This window comes from Dromiciops gliroides, chromosome 1 (assembly GCF_019393635.1).
Source record: "Dromiciops gliroides isolate mDroGli1 chromosome 1, mDroGli1.pri, whole genome shotgun sequence".
Taxonomy (NCBI): Eukaryota; Metazoa; Chordata; class Mammalia; order Microbiotheria; family Microbiotheriidae; genus Dromiciops; species Dromiciops gliroides.
Window position 1 is genome coordinate 491,390,018 of NC_057861.1, and position 25,382 is coordinate 491,415,399.

At 36.3% G+C, this 25,382-nt stretch overlaps 1 protein-coding gene across 1 annotated transcript in view; it reads right to left on the bottom strand.

Annotated features, from left to right (window-relative positions):
* Window positions 1-21,162, bottom strand: part of LOC122750740 (40S ribosomal protein S28-like) — a 32,062-nt gene extending 10,900 nt beyond the window's left edge. The window contains exon 1 of the mRNA XM_043997549.1: window positions 21,088-21,162. Within this exon, the coding sequence (XP_043853484.1) occupies window positions 21,088-21,162 (75 nt within the window). The remainder of the gene's footprint in view (window positions 1-21,087) is intronic.
* Between the last annotated feature and the right edge of the window lie 4,220 nt (window positions 21,163-25,382).

The window sequence follows — 25,382 nt, forward strand, 5'->3', positions numbered from 1 at the left end:
TCCTTACTGTTTATACCAAATTAGTTTCCATGTCTTACTGATTTTTAATTCCACAGTAGCTCTTATACCCACATTTGTAGACCTTCTCAAGAACTTTTGTGGGATATTATAGACAGGATCCCTCCAAAAACAAGTAGGCATAGATGGATTATAATCTGCCTAAGTAGAGAGAGTACACACACTGATGAGATATGGGCTCCATTGTAGTGTTCTTGTTCAGTCATTTTCAGTTATCTTTAACTCTTCATGACCCCATTTGGGTTTCCTTAGTAAAGATTCTGGATTCATTGGCCATTGCTAAAGATGAGGAAACTGAGGCAAACAGGGTTAAGTGACCTGCCCAGGGGTCATATAGCTAGTTAGTGTCTGAGGCCAGATTTGAAGTCAGGAACATGAGTCTTCCTTACTCGAGGTCCTATACTCTATCCACTGTGTCACCTAGATGCTCTCTACTGTAGTACTGGAGTAAAATTTCACTTGAGGGTGATTCTCATGGTCCAGTCTATCAATTTAATTGATACTCAAGCAAGGGTCACCTGCTGTGAGAAAATAAATTCTTCATGACCCTGAGAACTAAACTGATTATTATTTAAAACTTTTCAAATTCTTGCCAGATGAAAAAAAATGACATAAAAGTCATCCTGCCACCTCAATCCCAAGATCCTAAGAATAAGACACCTTCTAAAGCTTATCCATGGAACCATATATTTATGTATAAATGTAAATAAAAAAGTTAGTCTCTAAAATGTCATCTCCTGTGACGTTATCAACACTGAAAAGTCAATCCAGTGTAATTACAATGTTTCAGAGATTAAGGAGTTTCTTGCCGGAAAATTAACCATTGTGTTTTAAAAAAATAATTGCTTTGCTTTTGCACCAGTTTTGTCAGTGTGCATATTATTATTTTATTAAGATTATACCAGCAAAGGATTGATGACATGTCTCCCTAACTTCTCATAGTCTCAGACCACATGGTAGAGAAAGCAGGGAGAAAGTTTCAGTATGCCAGTTAGTGGCATCAGGAGAAAATGCTCCAAAGCTCCAGGCTGTCTCCCCAGAGAGACAGTATGTGATCTCAAGGAGACCTAGAAGACCCAGAAGACCTCTAAAAGCCAAAAGACTAATGACATCTTCCAAGGGTTTTTATCCTCTTTTGACAGAGGTGGGTTGAAATGACTTGAAGGTGGCCTGCATTTAAATGAACTCTACAGATGATATCAGGGAAAAGAATGCAAAAGATTTGTTAACGTTTCTCAAGAACTGGACTTTCTGGAATGGAGGGGGTGGAGAAAGCACTGAGAAACTGATCTCTGGATCCCCCTCCCAAGAAATCCATTATTAACATTTATTTTCTCACACCATGTTATCAGCACTTTAGTTTTTTTCCCCTCATGGCTCTGAAAAAACACCTAACATGCTATGCATTCCCTCACCTTTTCCACATGTGGCACTGGGAACAATCAATATGATCAATGATTTCTGAAAGGGCATTGTCCTGTGGCTCCCCTCACATCTTTGATTTCATCCTTGTAGGGCCAGCGCCAATCCCCTACCTGAGTTCTCATTCTCTATTATATTGAAAATCCCCTGAGGGAGGGTGCTGGCTTTCTCTCTCTCTCTCTCTCTCTCTCTCTCTCTCTCTCTCTCTCTCTCTCCTTCCTTCCTTCCCTTCCTGCCTCTCCCTCTGTCTCTCACTGTCTTTGTCACACTGTCTGTCTCTTTTTCTTTGTCTTTCTCTGCATATCTGTGTCTATCTGTCTGTCTTTCTCTGTCTCATTGCTTTCTTTATCCCCCTAGCTTAGCACAATGCCTGGAAAGTAGTAAATATTTAAGACATTCTTTTTATATATTCATGCATTATCTCATTATTTCATTCACTCTCACCATTGGTATGGAAAGAATAATAAAAAGGCAACTTAATTGATGCTCTATTACTTTGGGTATTCCTCTTCTGATTCAACTGCCTTCTCATACTGGAGCTTCTCCAGATGTCTAGGGTCTTCTTACCCAGAGATATCTGATAATATGTCAGTCAGCCCCCTTCTCTAATTGGTGAGTTCCTTCTGTGGCTTCTGTTTTGGGAAAGCATTTAGCAAGACCATGCTTCACTCTCCTTCCTATAGTGTTCTAACACTCTAGTATGACTCAGCCACCATGGCCCAGGCAGGTATTTTCTCCATCCCTTTTTCAAATTCCTTCTACATTGTCTTTCTCCCATTAGAATAAGTTCCTAGAGGGATGGGACTGGCTTTCTTTTTGCTTGTATTTTTATCCCCAGAATTTAGCACAGTGCCTGACTCATAGTAGCAATTAATAAATGCCTGTTATCTGCCTTCATTATTTAATGAAAACAAATTGAATAGTCCTCATTTATACCCTAGCAAGGTCCAAGCTAATGTTCTCCCCTAGATGTTTTTTTAAACAGGTGACTGCAGCTTCATTATGTGCATTTGTCCCAAACTACTCCTGTTCAATACCAGTCCCTAGCTTTGTGTACCCAAGGGCAAGCAATGTGTCTTTGAAGCTTCATCCATATTCTGATCCTGACCTGTTGAAATACCACTAGCTTCCCATTCTGGATGAGGCTAACTTATGTTTGTAACCATATAAATATTATTTTATATTCACTAACACTTTGGGATGCTTTGCTCTAAAAAGAAAGTAAATCCCTTGTCTGTGCAGCTGTCAGAAGTAAATTTTGAAAAACTTGCCTGCTAGCCAAAGTGGGATCTTTTTTTGTGCCATGACACTACATAAGTGCAAGTTTATAGAATCACACACTTTTAGAAATGGAAGAGACCTTAGAGGCCATATTTTCTCATTTTGCAGATGAAGAAACTGATTCTGAAAGATGTTAGATGCCTTGCTCCAAGCCACACAGCTCAAAAGTGATGGAGCTGGGGCTCATACTCATCTTTTATGTGTCCCAGAACATATATTTTCCATCACACAAGACTGAACCATTGGACTCTGAGAGACAAGATTGTGAATAGTGTCACTTTGGCAAATAGTTGTTATAGCCTCCAACTAAGGGTTTGGATTATCTTGGCAAAGTATAAAAAAAAAAGGTAAGACTTCAGTCTTTTCAAAAACATCTGGATATACAATCTCATGTCCTCTCAGGATTTTTTTTTTAATTTGACTACATAATCTACTTTATGGCAAGTACTGGTTATGTTTTATTGTCCATTGCCATCAACAAGATGCAACAATCAGATAAGAAAATAAATAATTGCCAAGCAGCTGGATCATAGTATATAATTATTTTTCTCCTTCAAAGTCTAAAAAAGGAAGCTATTAAAATGAATGAAATATGCAGCATACTTCCAGCAAACATATTACATTACTTAATTAGCTATATTTTGTGACCTGAATATTTTTCACAAACACAAGCAGAAAAACACTCAACTTCAGGTTTTTTCTGCCCTTTATTGGATTGGTTTAGAAGATCACCAGTTTGCATTACAATGGAGCTAGGAAGGGATTATGGTGCATACCCTTTTAACAAAAAGTAACATCATCATGGGGACTTTAATTCAATGCAGCAAACTTTTTTTTTTTAACTATTATATTTATGCAATGTTTGGGGGACAGCTAAGTGGTGAAGTAGATAGAGTGTAATACCTAGAGTTAGGAAGACACATATTCCTGAGTTCAAATCTGGCCTCAGACATTTAGTGGCTGTTTGACTCTGGAAAAGTTAACTTAATCCAGTTTGTTCTTCATGTGTAAAATGATCTGGAGAAAGAAATGGCAAACCACTCCAGTATCTCTGCCAGGAAAACACCAAATGCGGTCATGAAGAGAGAGACATGACTGAAACAACTCAACAACAACAACAACAACAACAACAATGGCAATGCTTTAAGGTTTGCAAAACACTTTACAAATGTTATCTCATTTTATTCTCACAACACCCCTCAGAGGTAGGTGCTATTACAATCCCCATTTTACAGATGAGGAAACTAAGCCAGAGAGAACTTCAGTGTCTTGCTCTTGGCCACACAGTTAATCAGTGTTTGAGGTTGGGTTTGAAGCCTGGTCTTCCCAACTCCAGATCCAACACTCTATCCACTTCACCAATTAGTTGTACCTTTTATGTCCTAGGCACTGTGAGAAATCCTAGAATTCAAAGAAAGAAAATTAAAAGTCCCTTTCCTCAATTCGATTGCATTTTATAGGAGGGTCATAACTACAAGTTTGGATTGTCATACCCCCTTCCTGGGGCTACTTCTCTAACTCACACTCACACTGGCAGGTTGGATACCCACACTGGTTTGGCTATTCATTCTCAGACTTCTAAGGTATAATTCTTTAAGAGTTATGCTCATAAACCACTATGTTTCCCACAGACAATTATTTAGCTATACTTCATTTTCTTTTATAAAAGGGATTTTCTAAAAAGGTATGGTCAAAATGGTTGGCACAAAACAACACACACACACACACACGCAGAAGCAAAACATTAATGGGGAGAGTTGGCTTAAAGTACAGAGATAATGAGGCACATGAACACATGTGGTAAAAGGGTGCTTCTCATTACTGACCCTGGAAATTTTTTGGATAATCATGAAGTTCTCAGGTATAGTTCTCTTCTGTGCTCTGAGAATTGTTTCTCTCTCTCTCTCTCTTTTTGCAGGGCAATGGGGGTTAAGTGACTTGCCCAGGGTCACACAGCTAGTAAGTGTCAAGTGTCTAAGTCTGGATTTGAACTCAAGTCCTCCTGAATCCAGGGCCAGTGCTTTATCCACTGGGCCACCTAGCTGCCTCCGAGAATTGGTTCTTTTAAAGTTGATAGTCCAAATTTCTCCATACTGTGAGTGGCCATGCTTTTTAAAGTCACTACCATAATCTAGTGATTATCTTTCATTATTCTTCTGCAGCTGTTTCCAATGCTCTCAGTCATTACCTTCAGCATCCATAGCTTGGCTGGTCCATCTAGATCTTCCAGACACACACAGTTGTTGCCTTCATGTGCCCTACTCTCAATAATAGCTAACATTTATACAGCACCTTCTATTAACCAGGTAATGTATTACATGCCTTACAAACATTATTGCATTTGATCCTTACAACAACCTGGGAAGATAGGTGCTATTTTATTTTCATTTTACAACTGAGAAAACTGAGGTCAACAGAGGTTAAGTGACTTGCCCAAGGTCACATTGCTAGTACTTTTCTCATTTGCCTAAGATCAGGAATGAACAAACACAAAGAGATGAAGTTATCCACATGCTCAAGGATTCCAAGAAAAGGTAAGTAACCCTCTCCCTCCCTACTCTCAGGACCAGCTCAAAGTAGTCTTGCCTTAAAGGAAAGGGAAAAGGAATAAGCATTTATGTAGCACCTACTCTGTGCCAGGTACTATACTATGTGCAAATATAATCTTATTTGATCCTCATATCAACCCTGTGAGATAGATGCTTTTATTATCCCTATTTTACAGTTGAGGAAACTGAGGCAAATAGAGGTTAAATATCTTTCTCCTGGTCACACAGTGATCCTCAGACAGACATTATTAAGTGTCTGAGACTGGATTATGAACTCAGCTTTTACTGACTCCAGGTCCAGAGCTCTATTTACTACACCACTGAACTATTTAGAAAGAAAGGGAAACTGAGGAGGGTTGCTGCATCAATAGGAGTTATCAGTTTTTTAGGTTCCTAGGTTAATTAGAAGATTTTCATTATTGAATAGTACCTTCAGTCATGCATGGTCAAAAAGAAGTTCATCCTCGATTTCTATATTATTGCTTGAACCAAAACCATACAGGGAGTAACTGCAAATGCTTCAAACGCTATCTGTTTCTTGCCCATATACCTCAGCTATATGTATATCCACATCTATTATGAGCACAAAGTCAAAATGAGAAGGGAAAGGAACACTAAAATAAATGAAGGGATTAGGAAAAGCTTCATAGAGGTGATAGTATGTAAGGCTTCTTGTTCAGCTAGGAAGCGTTGGACTAGATGGCCTTTGACCTTGAGATTTAAAAGTAGGGACAGCTAGGTGGCACAGTGGATAAAGCACTGGCCTTGGATTCAGGAGGACCTGAGTTCAAATGCAGCCTCAGACACTTGACACTTGCTAGCTGTGTGACCCTGGGCAAGTCATTTAACCCCCATTGCCCCACAAAAAAAAAAAAAAAGAGAGAGAGAGAGAGAGAATGACTCCTTATAATAAAGTGAAGTGTGGGCTATAAACTTGAGAAAGGCCCCAGTTCTTAGACCACAACAAAGAACTAGATCTAAGGATTACTTCATGAGAACTTCACAAAGGGATAAAAGGAATGCTAAGGCCAGGAGTGAGATGAACTTTGCCCCTTTGCCCATATATTCTATACATGTCTCAGTATCATTGTACTTTGAGCCACTTTCCCCCAAAACATAGTGTGTATTTGTGGGGGAGTGAACCTCAAGGTTTGGGAGAATTTTTTTTTTCTTTTTGGTGGGGTAATGAAGGTTAAGTGACTTGCTGAGGGTCACACAGCTAGTAAGTGTTAAGTGCCTGAGGACAGATTTGAACTCAGGTCCTCCTGAATCCAGGGCTGGTGCTTTATCCACTGCACCACCTAGCTGCCTCGGAGAAATATTTTATATCAAATATTCTGATTATATCTCTTAGTGAATCTCTTTTCTCTTAGCTCAATGCAGTTTCACTACTGTGAATGTTTGCCTTCTCATCGCTGCCTCCTAACTTGCTGGCTTCCTTCAAATCCTAGTTAAAACCTTATCTTTTACCAGAAACCTGTTCTGACCCCCTCAGTTCTAGTACCTTCTTTCTCTTATTTCCTATTTTTCCTGTATATTGCTTATTTCTACTTAGCTGATTGCATGTTGTCTCCCAAATTAGATTTCATTCTTTTGCCTTTGTTCAATTCTCCAGCATTTAGCAAAGTACGTGGCTAATAGTAGGTTCAATTCAAATTCAGTAAATATTTATTAAGCATTTATATGGGCCTGTCACTGTACTAAGCACTGGAAATACAAATAAGAAAAATAGACAGTCTCTGCCCTCATAGAGTTCACAATCTAATTGTGGAAGGCAACACACAAAAGAAAACTGAAAAGGAGTTGGGAACAAGGCAACACCTGGCATGGAGGCATGTTTTCCATTGCACATAATTAATGGTTATTTACTTACTGTTGGAGATGAGGGAAGAATGCATTCCTAAAACCCTGGATTAATCCCATCATCTACTGCTTCTGTTTCTACTTATATGCTATTAACAAAACTGGAGGAAATTGAGCTGAGTATTTTATGTAATCTTAATTTACTCCCACTTTAGCAAGGCAATCCTTTTTCCTAATCAATTCACTATCCCAGAGGTTCCAATTTTTCCATTTTTCTCAAGCTTATCCCTCCTTCCATCCTCTTGAACTTTCTCCCCTCTTTGTGTGTGTGTGTGTGTGTGTGTGTGTGTGTGTGTGTGTGTGTGTGTGTGTGTGTGTGTGTATGTGTGTGTATGACACTACTTTCTCCTGGTTCTCCTCCTACCTGTTTGGTCTTTATCAGTCTGATGATTAATCATCTATATCACACACACCTTAACTTTGGGGGAACTCCAAGTCTCCATTATGAATCCTCTTCTCTTCTCTTTCTATATTGTCTCTCTCTTGGCCAAGTCATCAGTTCCTGTGGGTTTAATTAAAAGTTCCAGGCAAATAACTGAGATGTGTACATCCAGCTTTTCTAGATCTCGCATGAGCTCCAGTCCCATATTACCAACTGCCTATCAAATTGGATGTCCCAGAATCATCTCAAAATCAATATGCTTGAAACAGAACTTATTATCTTTCTCTCATAATCCTTCCATCAACTGAATTCATCTATTTTGGTACAGGGCACCACCATTCTTCCAGTCTCTGAGGTGTGTAACTTTAATGTTGCTCCCAATCCCTTGCTCTTTATCACTACACATATCTAACTAATTGCCCAATTTGGTGATTCTAACTTTATTTCTCACATCTGCTTCTGACCTTTTACTCGATATGTCATCATTTTATTTCATGCTCTCATCACCATGCTCAACACCACTTTGGATTATATCAATGATTTCCAAATTGATGTTCCTATTTCAAGCATTTCTCTTTTTTAATTAATCTTCCATAAAACCACAAAAGTCATTTTAATTAAGTAAAGATTTGACTCTGCCACTCTCCAGCTCAATAAACTCTTATGGCTCCATATTTTTGCTAGGATAAAATAGAAAATCTTTTTTTTTTGTATTTTGAATCCCTTCATGAATTGGCACCAGGTTATTCTTCCAAACTGATTATTCATTAGTCCTCTTCCAACACTATGATCCAGTCAACCTGACATTCTCCCACACTCTATCTCTGGTGTTATTAATTTTGAACGGGTGGACTTTGCTGTCTAGAATGCAGTTCGTTTTCACCACTATCACATAGAATCTCTTGCTTTCTTCAAGATGCAAGTCAAGAATAATTTTGTACATGGAACATTCCCTACCCTACCATCCAAACTGGTAGTGTTCTCTCTTCCTAAATTTTCTTGTATTTAAATATCATGTATTTAATTTGTATTTTATTTATACTAATAATATATAATAATGTACAACATACATATAACATATAATACATAATAATACATATGTATTAATATGTGTATATATTAATTCTTAAATTTCTCTCCAAATCATACTACCTTGAAAACATCCCAAATTTCCAAAAACCCTCAGAACTAGCTTTGAAAACATCAGTGTGGAAAAAAACACAAAGCTTGAGACATTCCCTCCTCCTTCAATCCCCATGCTGGGAACAGAGTCTAATATTAACATACAGTTCAAAATCAAGAAATAGGGCAGGAAAATGAGCAACAAACAAGCAAGAACCTGAACTATAAAACTATTATGACTGGGAAGACCAAGACACAAACTCAGAGGAACAATGAAACCAAAATAATAACAAACAAATGTGAATAGCAAACAAGTCCAATAAGAATGCCTAGAAAAACCAAAATTTATTTCCAAAGTAAAATAACAGTGGTAGAGGAAAAATTAGGTGAATCAATGAGAACAAAGGGAGAAAATTATGAAAAGATAATCAATAGCTTGGTAAAACACCCACAAAACTTTGTAGAAAATAACATATTAAAAAACCAAAATTGGTCAAATGGAAAAAAAGGTACAAAAGCTCACGGAAGAAAAAAAAGTTCCTTAAAATTTAGAATTGGGCAATTGTAAGATAATGACTTCATGACCACCAAGAAACAATAAAACAAAGCAAAAAGGGTGGAAAAAAGAAGAAAATGTGAAATATCTAATAAAAAAAAACTGACCTGGAAAATAGGTTAAGGAGAAATAACTTGAGAGTTATTGAACTATGTGAAAACGATGATAAAACAAAGAGCTTAGACATTTATTTTGAAAATTTTTCAAGGATGACTGCCATGATAGATTCAGAGTGTAAAATAGAAATGGAAGGAATCCACATCTTACCACCTGAACATAATCTTTTTAATAAAGTTTGAACATTCTTCTTTTATTGAATTCAAAAGGGTCACACCACTGACTGACTGAAAATCAGCTACATCTTTGAGAACCTTTAAAAGGTTAAGTTCTTTGCTCTGCAGTCAGTTCTAGTAGGAGTCAAAAGCTGAGGAAGAACATGGACTGGGAGAGGGAATTGGTTTGAAGAAGATATTTCTCTTCCACTTCTTCCCTTCTGTCAGTGATGTCTGACAGAGGAACTACTTAACCAGAAGGCAAGAGATCTCATCCAGCAAGTAAAAAAGTCAGTTTCAGAGAGTTTAAGACACATATTGAGCAGCTAAAACAGACAATTATGATAGATGCAGACATATAGACTAATAACAAATCTAAAAGCAGTATGCAATTTTTGAGAGAGAGACAGAGACAGAGAGGGAAACAGAGAAATGGGGAGAGACAGAGAGAAAGAGGGAGGAGGAAGCAGGGAGGACAGAGATCTATTTACAGATAATAGTTATCCCCCATGGGAACTGATAAGGTTGTGGACAACACAATTGATTTGCAACTTATGGCCTGTAGCAGGTGATAAATTTCCTAGTGACTTGCCCTAACTCAAATAGCCAGAATGCATCAGAAGCTAGACTTGATATTTAGTCTTCCTGAGTCTTAGTCAAGTCACTTAAATTTTCATTGCCTCAGGAGACTCTGACTTCAAAATACAAAATTCTTGTGTTATCCTGATTGTGGCTCCACAATACTTGAATTGTTTCTTTATGGGTGCTTCAATATTTTTTCCTTGACCTGGGAGCTCTGAAATTTGGCTATAATATTCCTGGAAGCTTTCATTTTGTAATCTCTTTCAGGAGGTGATTGGTGGATTCTTTTAATTTCTATTTTACCTTCTGCTCTTAGAATATCAGGGCAATTTCCCCAGACAATTTCTTGGAAGATGATGTCTAGGCTCCTTTTTTGATCATGGCTTTCAGGTAGTCCAATAATTTTCAAATTATCTCTCCAGGATCTCTTTTCTAGATCAGTCATTTTTCCAATGAAATATTTCACATTGCCTTCCACGTTTTCATTCTTTTGATTTTGCTTTATTGTTTCTTGATTTCTCATAAAGTTATTAGCTTCCATTTGCTCATTCTTAATTTTTAAGGAGGTTTTTTTTTTTTTCAGAGAGCTTTTGTATCTTCTTTTCCATTTGGCCAATTTGGCTTTTCAAGCTGTTGACTTTTTTTTTCATGATTTTCTTGTGTCACTCTCACTTCTCTTTCCATTTTTTCCTCTACCTTTCTTACTTTGTCTTCAAAGTCCTTTTTGAGCCCCACTATGGCCTGAGATAAATTCATATTGTTCTTGGAAGCTTTGAATGTAGGAGCTCTGACTTTGTTATCTTCTTCTGAGGGTGTATTTTGATCTTCCTTGTCACCATAGAAACTTTCTAGTGTCAGCATTTTTTTTTGTTTACTCATTTTTTTTCCAGCATATTTCTTGACTTTTAACTCTTTGTTAAAGTGGGACACTTCTTCCAGGGTGGAGGGCACACTGTCCCAAGCTTCAGGAGGTTTGAGCAGCTGTTCTCCAACATCCTTCTGGGAATTTGTATGTCCCTAGTTCCTCCCAGGTAGTACAACTCAAGGAGAGGCACATTCACTGCTTCCCCAGCCTGTGTTCTGGTCTGCAAGCAACCACAGGCCTGCTTCTCTGACCTCTAACCTGGAACAGAATCTTGTTGTACTGTGGCTGCAAGCTCCTGTGTGCCTACACCCCTCCCCCACCTGGGACTGCCACCCAAGACTTCAAGCCAGGCCCGAGCAAGGACAAAACAAGAGTCCTGCCTCAGTGCCAGCAAAGAGACCCCTGTAATCTCCCCCCCCCCGGGGAACCCCTCAACCCCTTTACTATCTGTGGGCCAAGTTTTAGAAGCAACTGCTGACACAGCTGATTCAGAGGCTTCCCAGGCCTGGTTCTCTGGGGCTGCCCACCTGATGTTGGATCTATGCTGGCATGGCCTGCATGGGGCTGTGCTCTACTCTCCCCCTGGTACAACACATCTTTCCTGCTGACCTCCTAAGCTGCCTTTGGATGGAAAATAATTTCACCGTGTCCTTTTGTGGATTCTGCTGCTCCAGGAATTGTCTTATCACATTATTTGAAGGTATTTGGAAGGGTCTTGAGAAACGCACAGGGAAGTCATTGCCTTTTCTTAGCCATCTTGGCTCCACCCCCCTCCCCCCAGCCCCCACCGAGTTCAAGTTACAGAGTCCTTTCACATTTTCATTGCTAGGGCTTTCTTTTTTGTTGAGGGAATTGGGGTTAAATGACTTGCCCAGGGTCACACAGTTAGTAAGTGTTAAGTGTCTGAGGCTGGATTTGAACTCAGGTCCTCCTGAATCCAGGGCTGGTGCTCTATCCATTGTACCACCTAGCTGTCCCAGGGCTTTCTTTACTAGATGTTTCACATAGCTTTAAAATTATAATTTTAATAAGATTCTTCTATTTCTACTGTTGTTACCAAGGTCATTGCTAATGGCAGATTGCTATAATTTGGATTCTAAGGGCCTTGGCTTTCAGGTGTGCTGCTTTTTACCTATATGTCCTAGGTCAAGTAATTTAACCTATCTGGGCATCTGTTTCTTCATTTGTAAAAATGAGAATTATTGGATTTGATATGCTTCAAGGTTCATTTTGTCTCTTATGCTATGATCTAACAATTTTATGTATGCTAAGTAGACCCTGGGATAGCAATAGTTGTGTTTGATATATAATTATTAATACTTCTAACCATGAGATAAACAAAATGCACATTCCATTTATCAATTCTGTGAAAAGGATTCCATTGCTTCAAAAGCATGAATTGGATCACAGGTCAGTGGAATCAGAAAGTAGGAACAGACAGGAATAGAAGGAACTAAGAGAAATACTATTAATTGTGCATTACATTAACAGCTATTGTTCTGTTGGAATAGAATTATAACAGTTAACCTTGCTTTTTTTTTTCCTTATTAAGATTTTATTGAGGGAAATTCATGCTCAACAAAAACCCTTGGGTTTCAAGTGAAAGTTATACCTATAAAGTATAATCAACCTTCACAAATAATTGTGTCAAAAAGAATATTGAGCATCTATTTATTTATTCATTATTCATTAATTTATTTATTAATTATTGTTAATGCTATAACATTATATATAATAAATTATAATGTATTACATATAGCATGTGCATATATGCACACACATGTATATATATATACATGCATATGTATCTATATCTAAATATTGATATAGTAGTGTTTGATATATAGTAGTGTTTGAATTGGGTGTGAATGAGGAACTACTAAATACCCACTTAAAGGTGATTAGATTTTAGTCACTAGCCAGCCCTGAGGGGAGTGTACTCTCAGAAGCTATAAACTGTGGAGACAGCTCTCAGCCAATCAACTTGAAGAGGCTCCCATTTCTGGGAGGGGGACATGAAGTAGGAGGTGGACGCTGGCTGAGGGCTTACTGGCTCTCTTGGTTTGAGACATTGGCTTGGTGGCAGGACTTCATGTGGGAGGTTATGAAGGCTAGGATTTCCATGCTATAAGAAATCTGTTCTCAATCTTTCTCTCTCTTTACCATATTATATCTTTTAATAAACCCCAAAAAGCCTAAACTCTTGGTGATTTTCGTCAGTTTCCTCCCAAAATTGGGGGGGGGCAGATTAGAATCCACATTTAGATTTTTAAACAACACAGTTGGAACTTAATAAATGCTTATTGACTCATCTCATATTTGTGGCATTCTAGTGGACATGCTTTTTTAAGGTGGAAAAATAACAGTAAGGAAATAATATGTAAATTAACATTTACATCTATTAAGAGTATCTTGAATTTTATAAATATTTTTCTCTATAGATAGTGAATTAAACTTGCACACACAATGAACATGCTAGTCCACATTATGGACTAATTCTCATTCATTTGTGCAATTTGAAACAAATGTGAAAAAACAAACATTTTTTCTTCTTTTTAAAGAAAAAGGAGTTAATAAATAGAAATTTAGGAACAATACTAAATACAACACAAGGAAATCAAATGTTACAAAGTACTTTTATCAGGTAATCTATTTTGTAAAGGAAAATAAACAGTTTACCAAGTACCAGATCAGTGTTTTTAATGGCTTATTTTATAAAGCAGAATGTTGCTGACTAAGCAGATTTTTCCTTTCCATTTAGACAGCTGTTTTCTGATAGCAATAATGTTGGCAAGTACACGCACACACATATCTATATCAGAACAATAAATGAAGCAATATGAAAGTAACGAAATATTTGCATTGTGCTGCAGTGTTAAATTGCCATTAGAAATGCCATAGAATTATAAAACAAGGGCTGAAAGTGAAAGACATGGCACTCTACAATGATTCTTTAGAAAATAGGTAGATATGCTGAAATTATCATTTTCATTATTGACAGTCAGTTAGTTGTAAAATTGTCATCATTAAGTACATAGATGAGGAGACAAACTATTATGTCAGCAGAACCATATGTGTATAATTATTTTACTACAGTTATGTTAATCCTTCTGAAGAAAGAGAAAAACATCAGTAGAAACTGAGAGAAGAAACAACCCAAGAAACAATATTTATTTCTGAATAATGGGTGCTCTAGGCCATAGTTTCATTGAATCAATTATATGAGCAAAGAGAAATAAAAGCTTCTCTTTAATTTTGTACCCCCTTTCTCATGCATATATTATCTTTCTCCCTTATGATTTTCCATTTTAAACAGAACCCTATTTCTTCCTAAAACTATTTAAGACTTAAAAGAAAAAGCATTCACCAATTTTAGATTCCGATTCTTTAGCTATAAAATGATGGGGTTAAGCCATAAATTCGCTTAGAGAGTTTTAGATCCAACAACATAAGTTTAAAGATGAAGCAATTTTCAGAGCCAAGAAATCAAGATACATGGAGGTTACAACAATGTATATAGAAAGTATGACCCGAAATCATAGATGAGAAAACATATCTCACACCTCCTTTGTAGTGGTGGTGGTTGGGGTCCATAAGTGTGGAGCACTGGATATGTTGTTAAATTTTGGGGAATGTATTACTCTATTTTGCTAATTCTACCCTGCCCTAACCTCTTTCTCTTTCTTTTCTTTTTTAAAATTAATTTAGAATTTTGTTTTTCCCAAATTACATTTAAAGACAAACTTTAAGATCAACTTTTAAAACTTTGCATTCAAAAAGGAAAATGACCCACACGTACAAAACTATTTATAGCTGCTCTTTTTGTGGTGGCAAGGAATTGGAAGTTGAGGGGTTGCTACATGTAACTGGAAAATAATAAAATACTTTTATTTAAAAAAAAACACTTTGCATTCCAAATTCTCTTTCTCCCTTCCCACCCACCCCCTTGAGAACTCAAGCAATTCAATATAAGTTATACATGTGTAGTTATGCAAAACATTTCCACATTAGTCAGATTGTGAAAGAAAACGGACAAAAAAAAACTTTAGAAAAATGAACTAACAAAAAAATTATGCTTCAATCTGTAACCAGATACCATAAGTTTTTTCTCTGTAGATGGAGTGCATTTTTAGTAAGTCCTTCAGGGTTCTCTTGGATCATTTTATTGCTGAAAATAACTCATTCATAGCAGATCATCTTATAATGTTGCTGTTATTTTGTACACACTGTATTTCACTTTGCATCAGCTCATGTAAGTCTTTCCAGGTTTTTCTGATAGCATCCTATTCATCATTTTAAAAAATAGTATTGATCTTGTGGATTTTTTTCATTATTTGTTCACATCCTTATTGGAGTTTAATTTATGGATTAGCTGATATTTTCTAAGTATGTTTCATAGAAATGTGTGTTTTCTCCTCCTCTTCCTCCTCTTTCTCCTTCTTCTCTTCCTTGTCCTTCTCCTCCCTTCCCCTTTCAAATAATGCCATAAGACAATTCCAGGAGCAGCAGAACCCACAAAAGGACAGGGTGAGATAATTTTCCAGCCAAAGATGGCTTAGAAGGATTGCATTTTTCATTAATCCTTCAAAGTTGTCTTGGATCATTTTATTGCTGAAAATAACTGTCATTCATAGCAAATCATCTTACAATATTGTTGTTATTTTGTATACAGTATATTTCTCTTTGCATCAGCTCCTTATTGGAGTTTAATTTGTGGGTTATCTGAGGTTTTCTAGGTATGTTTGTAGAAATAAGTGTGAAGGAATTTGGAGGGTTTTTGGGGGAGAGCTCTGGGAAGTGACTGCCTTTCCTCCACCATGTTGGCTCTGCCCCCTAGAAGACTCTTTCTCTTTATTTTCAAAAATTATTTTGGGATGGATCTTTGAGATGAACCAAGAGGAAGGAAAATTTAGATGATATAAAAATAAAAGACCAAATAAAATTATTTAAAACATATTTTTAAAAATGATGTGAGGTACAGAAGTGTTAATTGATTTGCCTAGGGCCAAATAGCTAGTTCATGGTAGAATTGTCTATGTGGTACTTAAAAATAATATAAAAGGTTTTTTTACAGCATGCATGTATTGTATTCAAGTTTCTATGACTCATTTCTGCATCTTTTGAGTTCATTATTTATTATACTTGAAATTATTTGTGTAAACCCCTCCTTTACAACTTAGTAGATGATCTTCAAAAGTTGTTACCAAAAACTTCATTACCTTGAGTGACTTCAATAGTTCCATTTTACTTTTGGGATTAAGTAGGAAGTCCATTTTATGGGATCTAATGCTTTTCATAATCTAGTCTATTACTACTGTTTTGGCTTTTAAAAAATTGGCTCTTTTCCATACACTCTATGATTCATGGACTGAGTCTAGTTCATATTTTTCTTGGAGGCTTTCGATATAGGAGCTTTGACTTTATCTTCTACTGAGTGTGTGTTTTGATATTATTTGTACAAATTGTAACTTTCCATACTCAAAAATTTTTTCTATTGTTTGCTCATTTTCCCAGCTATTTCTTGACTTTTAACTCTTTGTTAAAGTAGGGCTCTGCTTCCAGACTGGAAGGTGCTCTGTCCCAAGCTTCAGAGATTTTGTGCAGCTATTTTCAGAGATATTTCTAGGGACCAGTAAATTTTCACTTCTTCCAAGGTAGTATGATCTAAAGAGATGTGTGTTTTGGTCTGCTCAAGGCCTGCTCCTCATATGCTGGGGCTTGGTCTGTGCTGATGAGACCTGCATGCACTGGAATGCTTCACTATCACACAGTTGTGTCAGACCTTTCCTGCCAACCTTCTAAATTGTCTTATGATGGAAAATTATTTTACCCTGCCCTTTTGTGGGTTCTGCTAATCTATAAATTGTCTTATGGCATTATTTAAAGGGATTTGGAGGGATTTGGGGGAGAGCTCAGGCAAGTTGCTGCTTTTCCTAGGTCATTTTTGTTCAGCCCCCTCTACACTATGATTCAGCTACACCATATCTCCTGTTATTCTTAACATATGGCAGTCCATCTCTTAACTGCATGCCTTTGATTTGATTGTATCCTGTGCTGGGGAGCTATCTCTTGTTATTTCCGTCTCTTAGTTCTGTAGCTTCCTTCAGTGACCAATTATAATCTCATCTTCTACATAAGGCCTTTCCTAATTGTGCCAGGTTTTGGTGTCTTCCTCTCTTAGATTTCTTCACATTTATTCTGTACATATTTTGTTTCTGCCTTGTTTTATAAAGTCTTCTATTAAAATATGAGCCCCTTGAGTGTAGGCCTATTTGTCCTTTTGTATTCTCTGCATAAATTTAGCACAAGTCTTGGCTCACAGTAAGTGCTTAATACATTATTTTTGACTGACTGGTAAATTTCTCCAAGATTATATATTAAGTGTACCAAAAGTTTTTGTTATAACTATATAGACTACAACTAGACTTGTGCTCAGACTGTCCAGCCTGGTAGAGCTTCCAGAGCTTGTGAACCACAGCAATGGTCTTCCAGACTCCAGAGTCAGCCTTACAACATAATACATTTTCTACTTCTCTGAAAACCATGTAAACCTAAATGTGTTTGACCATTTCTATAAAAACCTAGTATTTTTCTTCATTTTTAATATTTCTATTTCTATCTTATCCTCTAATTTCTCTGTCTCTTGTCTAACTTTTATATTTACAGTTTGTTATTTCTAGCTTCCACAATTCTTTCCTAAAATATATTAATGGCAATTAAGAAAATGATAAACTCTTGAAATAGAGTCCACAAGCACACATACATACACACATTGACAACTTCCCCAAACTGTAAACTGTGATATTTGACAAAATGTAGTCATTTCACACATTTGTTCTCTTCCTTAACACAGAATGCCAGAAATCAAGAATTGGTATTTATCTGTATAGTACCAATAGATTGGTATTATACCTATAAATAGAAATAGAATAGACCCCCCCCATGATACTGATATTATGGGGAAAAGATCATATATATATTAAAGATTTCCCACACATGAGTAAAAAAAGATATGCCTAATTCTACATAATAGCATTAGAGCTAATACCTGCAATGTCCCAACACAATTTGAAGCTTATGTGTTCCCTTAATGTAACTGTTATTCCTGAGTGTGTGTGTGTGTGTGTGTGTGTGTCTGTGCTGGAGAAGAAAATGGCAAACCATTCCAGTATCTTTGCCAGGAAAACCCCAAATGGGATCACAAAGAGTCAGACACAACTGAAATGACTGAACAACAACTAGCACCTCAAATTCACATCAGCAGAAACACTAACAGATTGATACTCAGAAACCCTCAAATTGTAAAGCATTTGGCAGGGATGCTGGTAAGACATTTTAAATTTTCACATTGTCTCTGAACTGTCTAAAAATATTCTTTCCAGGTTTAGATAATCTGGCAAAATAGACCAGTGGTTCTCTCTGATGTAGAAAATATCTCTGACTACCTACCAGTCAGCTCCAACCAATGGACTTTGGGTTTCTGGACCTCTCAAACTCATAACATTGCTTCCAAATCTGGGGATATCTATTTTGACATTAACATTGAGTCACCTATGCTAAAGGAAGAATCACAAAGTAGAAGAGGCTGCCATAGCCCCAGGCTCAACTATCCTATTTAAGTTCCCCCTTCTCTCTACTCTAGCTACCATATAGGAATAGTCATCATACTGCAACAGTCAGGGGAAGGGCAGCAGCTTCATCTCCCCATCCTCTCAGTGGTAGTTTCTAACAGTTTTAACAATATTTAAGATGGGAAGAGAGTAGAGAAACCAATCAGAGTCTTATCACCCCATTTATTTTTTTAAATTTTATTTTAAATTTATGTAATACAAGCATTTCTATAACATAGTACAATAAAAATGATGATAGCATATGAAATTGTAAAACTACTATGTACAACTTGCTATTCCTTTCAAATATACAACAAAATTATCATGTAAATTTATTTTTTCTTTCCTCCCCCTGAGCCCTAGAGATGGCTACCATTAGACACAAATTGGTGTGTGTATGTATATGTGTGTATATATGTGTATAAATATGTATACACACATACATACATATAAATATATATACTTATGTGTATGTATATATGTATATGCAAAATGATTCTATACATACTTGATTAATCAGTTCTTTTTCTGGATGCAGATAGTCTATTTCTTTATATGTTCTTTATAGTTAATTTGGGTATTTATAATAGGTAAAATAATTTAATCACTCAAAGTTTTTCTTAAAACAATACTGCTGTTACTGTATAAAAATGTTTTCTTAGTTCTACTCATTTTACTATTATTATTTCATGCAAGTCTTTCCATGTTTTTCTAAAACTGAGCTCATCATTTCGTATATCATGGTCTTATTCCATCACAATCATAAACAACATCTTGTTCAGCCATTCCCCAGTTGATGGACACCACAAAGAAAGCTGCCATAAACATTTTAGAACATATAGGTTCTTTTCCTTTTCCCCAGTCATCTTTGGGAAAAGAAAAATTAGTGTTATTGCTCAGTCAAAGGGTATAGATAGCTTAATAACTCTTTGGGTATGATTCCAGATTGCTTTGAAAAATGGTTGAATTAATTCATATTTCCAACAACAATGAATTAGTGTCGCAATTTTTCCACATCCCTTCCAAGACTTGTCACTTTCCCCCTTCTATCATTTTAGCCAATCTGGTAGATGGAAAATCTCAAGGTTGTTTTGTTGCTCCCTTTTAAAGATCCACTGGGCCATCCACTAGATCTTCCTGATCAGTGGCCATTAAGTTATGTTTTGTTTTGTTTTGTTTTTGCGGGGCAATGGGGGTTAAGTGACTTGCCCAGGGTCACACAGCTAGTAAGTGTCAAGTGTCTGAGGCCAGATTTGAACTCAGGTACTCCTGAATCCAGGGCCTGTGCTTTATCCACTGTGCCACCGAGCTGCCCCTGGCCATTAAGTTTTAAAGTATAAAACCTTTAGCACTAAACCATACATGTCCTTGGAGTCCTGAAAGTTTCTGGGGGAGCTCTGTATCAAACTTCCCCAGATTGCTCCAATAGGTGGATGCTATTCATGCTCCTTTGGGTACAGGTATTCTTTTCTGACTTCATGTCACTAATGCCTAAAACAAAGTTTGGAATATAATAGTTTTTTCTTTTTTTCTTTCTTTTTTTGCTGAGGTAATTGGGGTTAAGTGACTTGCCCAGGGTCACACAGCTAGTAAGTGTTAAGTGGCTGAGGCCGGATTTGAACTCAGGTCCTCCTGACTCCAGGGCCAGTGCTCTATCCACTGTGCCACCTAGCTGCCTCATATAATAGATTTTTAATAAATTTTTGTTTTCATTGAGTTCTGTCTTCTAGCTCCATTGATTTGTTTTTATAGTACTGTGAAAAATGTTCATTTTTCTTTTAAAATTTTACTTGTTTTTCCATTACTGCATTTTTGTTTCACCTGGGCCATTCTACTCCTAATACATAATAGGGTGCTTTATTTACATTTTATGCTGCTTGCTCTGTATAATGAAGTCTCTTAATGATCTTTTTCCTTTTACCCCAAAAGATCTTTCCACCCTTCTCTTTAACAGTTCTTTATTTCACACAATGAGTTTATTGTGGTTGGCCAATTTTCCTAATTATTCTTGTGGTGGTATTGCTTTTCTCCCCATCTGGAGATTATCTTTTCCCATAAGATTTATTCATTATATTGAGGCCTCTTTCATTCCTTACTCATTTCTTTAGGATCTTACTTTTGTTTTTTCCTGTGAGTTGTTCTTTGCTTTTAGTTCTTTTTATTTATAACATTCTATAATTTGAGTTGATTATCTTTATTTTTTTTCCTTCCATTTTGAGGTTATGCAAGTAAGTAGCCTTGGTTACAACCACTTACTTCTATAACCAATATGTTAGTTTAGTCTCTGGTCACTTTTTGCCTAGATTGGTGCAATCATATCCTAACTGAAGTTTCACTGCCTCAAAAGTCTTTCCACTCCTATATGTGGCTGTCAAAATGATTTTCCTTAAGTGCAAATCTGACCTTGGCATTTCTGTACTCTAATAGTTCCCTATTCCCCCTAGGCTAAAATACATACCCCTTTGTTTAGCTTTTAAAGCTTTTTACAAACTGGCCCCAATTTATCTTTCTGGACTCAATAGAAATCATTCCCCCTTTTACTCTCTGTGATCCAGCTAAACTTACCTTCTTCTTCTCACTGTCCCTAACAAATGACATTCCATCTCTTATCTCTTTGCCTTTACCCTGGTTGTCTCCCATTCCTGGAATGTATTTCCTACTGATTTATGCTTCATAGAATCCTGCTATTCCCTCAAAATGTTGTTCAAGCACCACCTTCTACATGAACATTTTCCTTATCTCCACCTCCAAATGTTATTAACTTCTCTACTAAACTAACTTGTTTTTAACTACTTTGTCTTTATTATATATATATATATATACATATATATCTGTATATATTTATGTATTATCTTCTTAATTAGAATACAAGATCCATGCAAGTAGGTGCTGTTGTGTTTTTCTGGTTTGTATCTTTATACATAGTAAGCACTATATAAATGTTACTGCCTGATACATGATAATAAAAACTGACATTTATGTAATATTTACTATGTGCCCATGATTGTGGTACATGCTTTATAAATATTATCTCATTTGCTACTTATAATAATCCTGGGAGTTAGGTGCTATTATTATTATTATTATTATGAGAAAACCAAGGCAAACAAAGCTTTAGTGACTTATCCAAGGTCACACAGCTAGTAAGTGCCTGAAGCTGGATTTGAACTTAGGTCTTCCTCTTTGCAGATAAGGCACTCTACCAACTATATCACTTGGCTGTACATAGTTGGTATTTTATCAATTCAGATTAATTGATTGTCTGAACTCTCTTGGTTTTATGTAATTTAATAGTTCAACTAAACTCTTCCATGATTATACTTTTGGAAAACCATTAATTAATTCTATATATAACACCAACTGCAAAATCTCCTACTTGTAGCTATAATTTAAACATGCGAATATTCAGTCAGAAAAAAATTTTTTTGTTGGGTTCAAGAAGACAGCCTACTCATTAAATAATCTGTAGAGTTTAAAATAAACTTTATTATTTATCATTCTGAAAACTTTACTGGCTAAACTTCTATTATATGCCCTTGTAGTAAACAATATATAGATGTCAGCTTTTTGCCTGTCCTCTATATTACACTGTCAAATCCCTCACTTTATGACAAAGGGATGAGCATAAGTCTCTTGATTATAGATTAATTGATTATATATGGTTTTTACAGGACTGGTTTGATAGCTGACAATGAAAAGAGCAAAAATTCCCCCAAAGGAGAAATCGTCTAATGCAATGTGATTTTCATAAAAGATTGAACACAAAGCCAGAGGTTAAGCCACAGGGGTTAATGGTTTCATTAGTGAGACAGGGTGGTATTGTGGAAAAAAGGATTGGACATGGAGTTTGAAGTTTAAGTCCTTATTCTACCACTTAGCTTTGTGCACTTCACTTAGTGACTTATCCTCTTTAAACCCCATATTAGCTGGGGCGGCTAGGTGGCGCAGTGGATAAAGCACCGGACCTGGATTCAGGAGTACCTGAGTTCAAATCCGGCCTCAGACACTTGACACTTAAGAGCTGTGTGACCCTGGGCAAGTCACTTAACCCCCATTGCCACACACACAAAAAATAAATAAATAAAATAAACCCCATATTAGCTATTTATAAGATTAGAATAATAGTAATCATACTTGCACTATCTTCTATAAGATGAAATGAAAGAATGTGAATACTTTTTTTTAATTGCAAAGCACTACACAGATAAAATCTGCCATTGTTATTTCTTACTCAATATCATCACTCTCTCTGTATGAATTTATGTTGAGTAGGCCAAGTATATCTTTGTTCTTAATCCACTAAATTAAGATAGAAATATTTGGATTATGGCAAAACAAAGCCAAAAACGACTTGGTATTTTCTATTTTCTAACCCCAAGCTTCCAAATTTTTATGAATAGCATAAGAACACAGAATCCAAAAAACATATAGATAATTTAAGATTCTATTACCATGTTGTTGAAAAAAGCAAAATCCTGGTTGTGAGAAGACACCTCTGGTTAGAACCAAGACAATGCATTTGTGATTCATAGTGAAGTTTCAACAATTCCACCATAATACATCTAATTCATGAAAATTGCATCTTTTGTGTATTACCATTCATCAGAAATGTTGAATTTTGGTTTCAACAGATACCAATTGACTTATTACAAAATAAATACTGCTATATCAAAGAGAATATAATTTTCTAATTTTAAAATAGTTGTGTTTGGGGAGTGGAGCCATGATATGGAGTAAAGACAGGGACTAGGCTGAGCTCTCCCAAATTTTCCTCCAAGCAATGTTAAAATAACACTTCAAAATGAATGTTGAAGTGTCAGAATCAACAAAAGGACAGGGTGAAACAAATTTCTAGCCCAAAACAATTTAGAAGGCAAGCAGGTAAGGGGTCTGTCTAACTGGGGAGAGAATGGAGCCCAGTCCAGTTCAGGCTGTGTCAGCACAGGCCACACTCAACAATCTAGTAGGAGACTTTGGGGGCAACTGAATCAACAGCAGTAGTTTCTGGAGTCCAGTTCAGAGATAGTAAGGGGGTCAGATACTTGGTCAGAAGAGGATTATGTGGAAACCTTTTCTGACAATGGGAGTAGGACTATTGGATTGTTCATATGTGGTTCTATGCTATTGTCCCAGGATGAAAACAAGTACTTACAGGAATGGGGACTCTATATAGTTCAGGAAAGAAAAGAGTGCTTGTGGTTTTTCATAGACCAGAGCACAGGACAAGAGAATGGTGATCACATCTCACCTTAGATCACACCACTTTGGAAAAACAAAAAACTTAAACATCCCCCAAACTAGCTCTGAAACAGCAGCATGAAAACCATGAAGCTTGGGTCAGTGGGCAGAGCCCAACTTTGATATAAATTTAATAATAAAAAATAGGCCATAAAAATGAACAAACAAAAATGCCCTCAAGAGGGTCTGTTTTTCATCTGGCCTTGAGCTCAGCACAGGATAGCTCATTCTGATATGGAGCACCCTCAAGTTCTGTCAACCAATGGATTTGAATGATGCTAGACAATTAGCTTTGAACAGTGTGTAAGTGATGCCTCTCCTCTGGTCTGCAAGTGGCTTACCCTCACTCTCTTGACCTGGGAACCTGAAGGAAGCAGCCACGTGTCACCTGTTCTCCTCTCTTTCTAGCTCTAGGTAATGTAGGACCTCTGAAATCTGGAGCCATGTGCTCTCTCTCTCTCTCTGGTGATGGGCTTCAGCTTGCCTTTAATGTGGTCAACTCTTTACTAACATTTAATATGATTTAATAAATGCTTAATGCCTCAAACTGGTTCAATAGCAATTAATTTAAAACTAGCAATATATTAGAAGACCTTGCTAAATTCCCCAATAACTTACAACAGAAACAGGCTTCCCCCTAATACAACTGTGTAGATAACAACACAACCCTCAAAGAGATGGGAATACTAGATAATCTTACTTGTCTTCTGAGGAACATGTATAAGGACCAAGAAGCAAAAGCTAGAACTCAATGACAAAATTCATTAGAACTATTTGGTTTAATATTGTAAAAAGAGTCGGACAAGGCTGCATGTTGTCAACTCATTTAACTTACATGAAGAGTATATCATGCAAAATGCTAGGATGGATGAATAAAAACCATTTAAAAAGTGAATTGATCTTAGGACCAAGAAGAATTCCTATTAGAGTCCAAATAGATTTTAACTATTAATAAGAGATGTAGAGGAAAAAATTGGGAAAAGAAATTACTTATGAAACAAAAAATAGGTAAAAAAAAGTCATTAGCTTCTAGAGACATAAAAATATTGAAGAAATAACACCTTAAAAACAGAATAGCCCCAAAGGTAAAAGAGGTACAAAAATCCATTGAAAAAAGGGCTTGTTAAAGAGTAGAATGGGCCATATGGAAAAGGAGTACAAAAGCTCACTGAAGAAAATAATTCCCTAAAAATTAAAATTGGGTAAGTAGAAGCTAATAATTCCACAAAACATCTAGAAATAATAAGACAAAAATTTTTTAAAAATAGAAAAAATAGCAAAAAATATGAAATACCTAATAAAACTGCTCTAAAATAGGTATAGGAGAGATAATTTGAGAATTATTGGACTACCTGAAAAATGTGATAAAACAAAAGATCCTAGAAATCATATTTTAAAAAATTATTAAGGAAACTTGCCCTGATATCCTAGAAGCAGAAGATAAAATAGAAATGGAAAGAATCAACTAATTACTTCCTGAAAGAGATCCCCAAATGGCAGATCTCAGGAAAATTATAGCAAAATTCCAAAGCTCCCAGGTAAAGGAAAATAATTTCAAGCAGCCAAAAAGAAGCATTTAAATTATCATGGAGCCACATTAGGATAATAAAAGATTTAGCAGC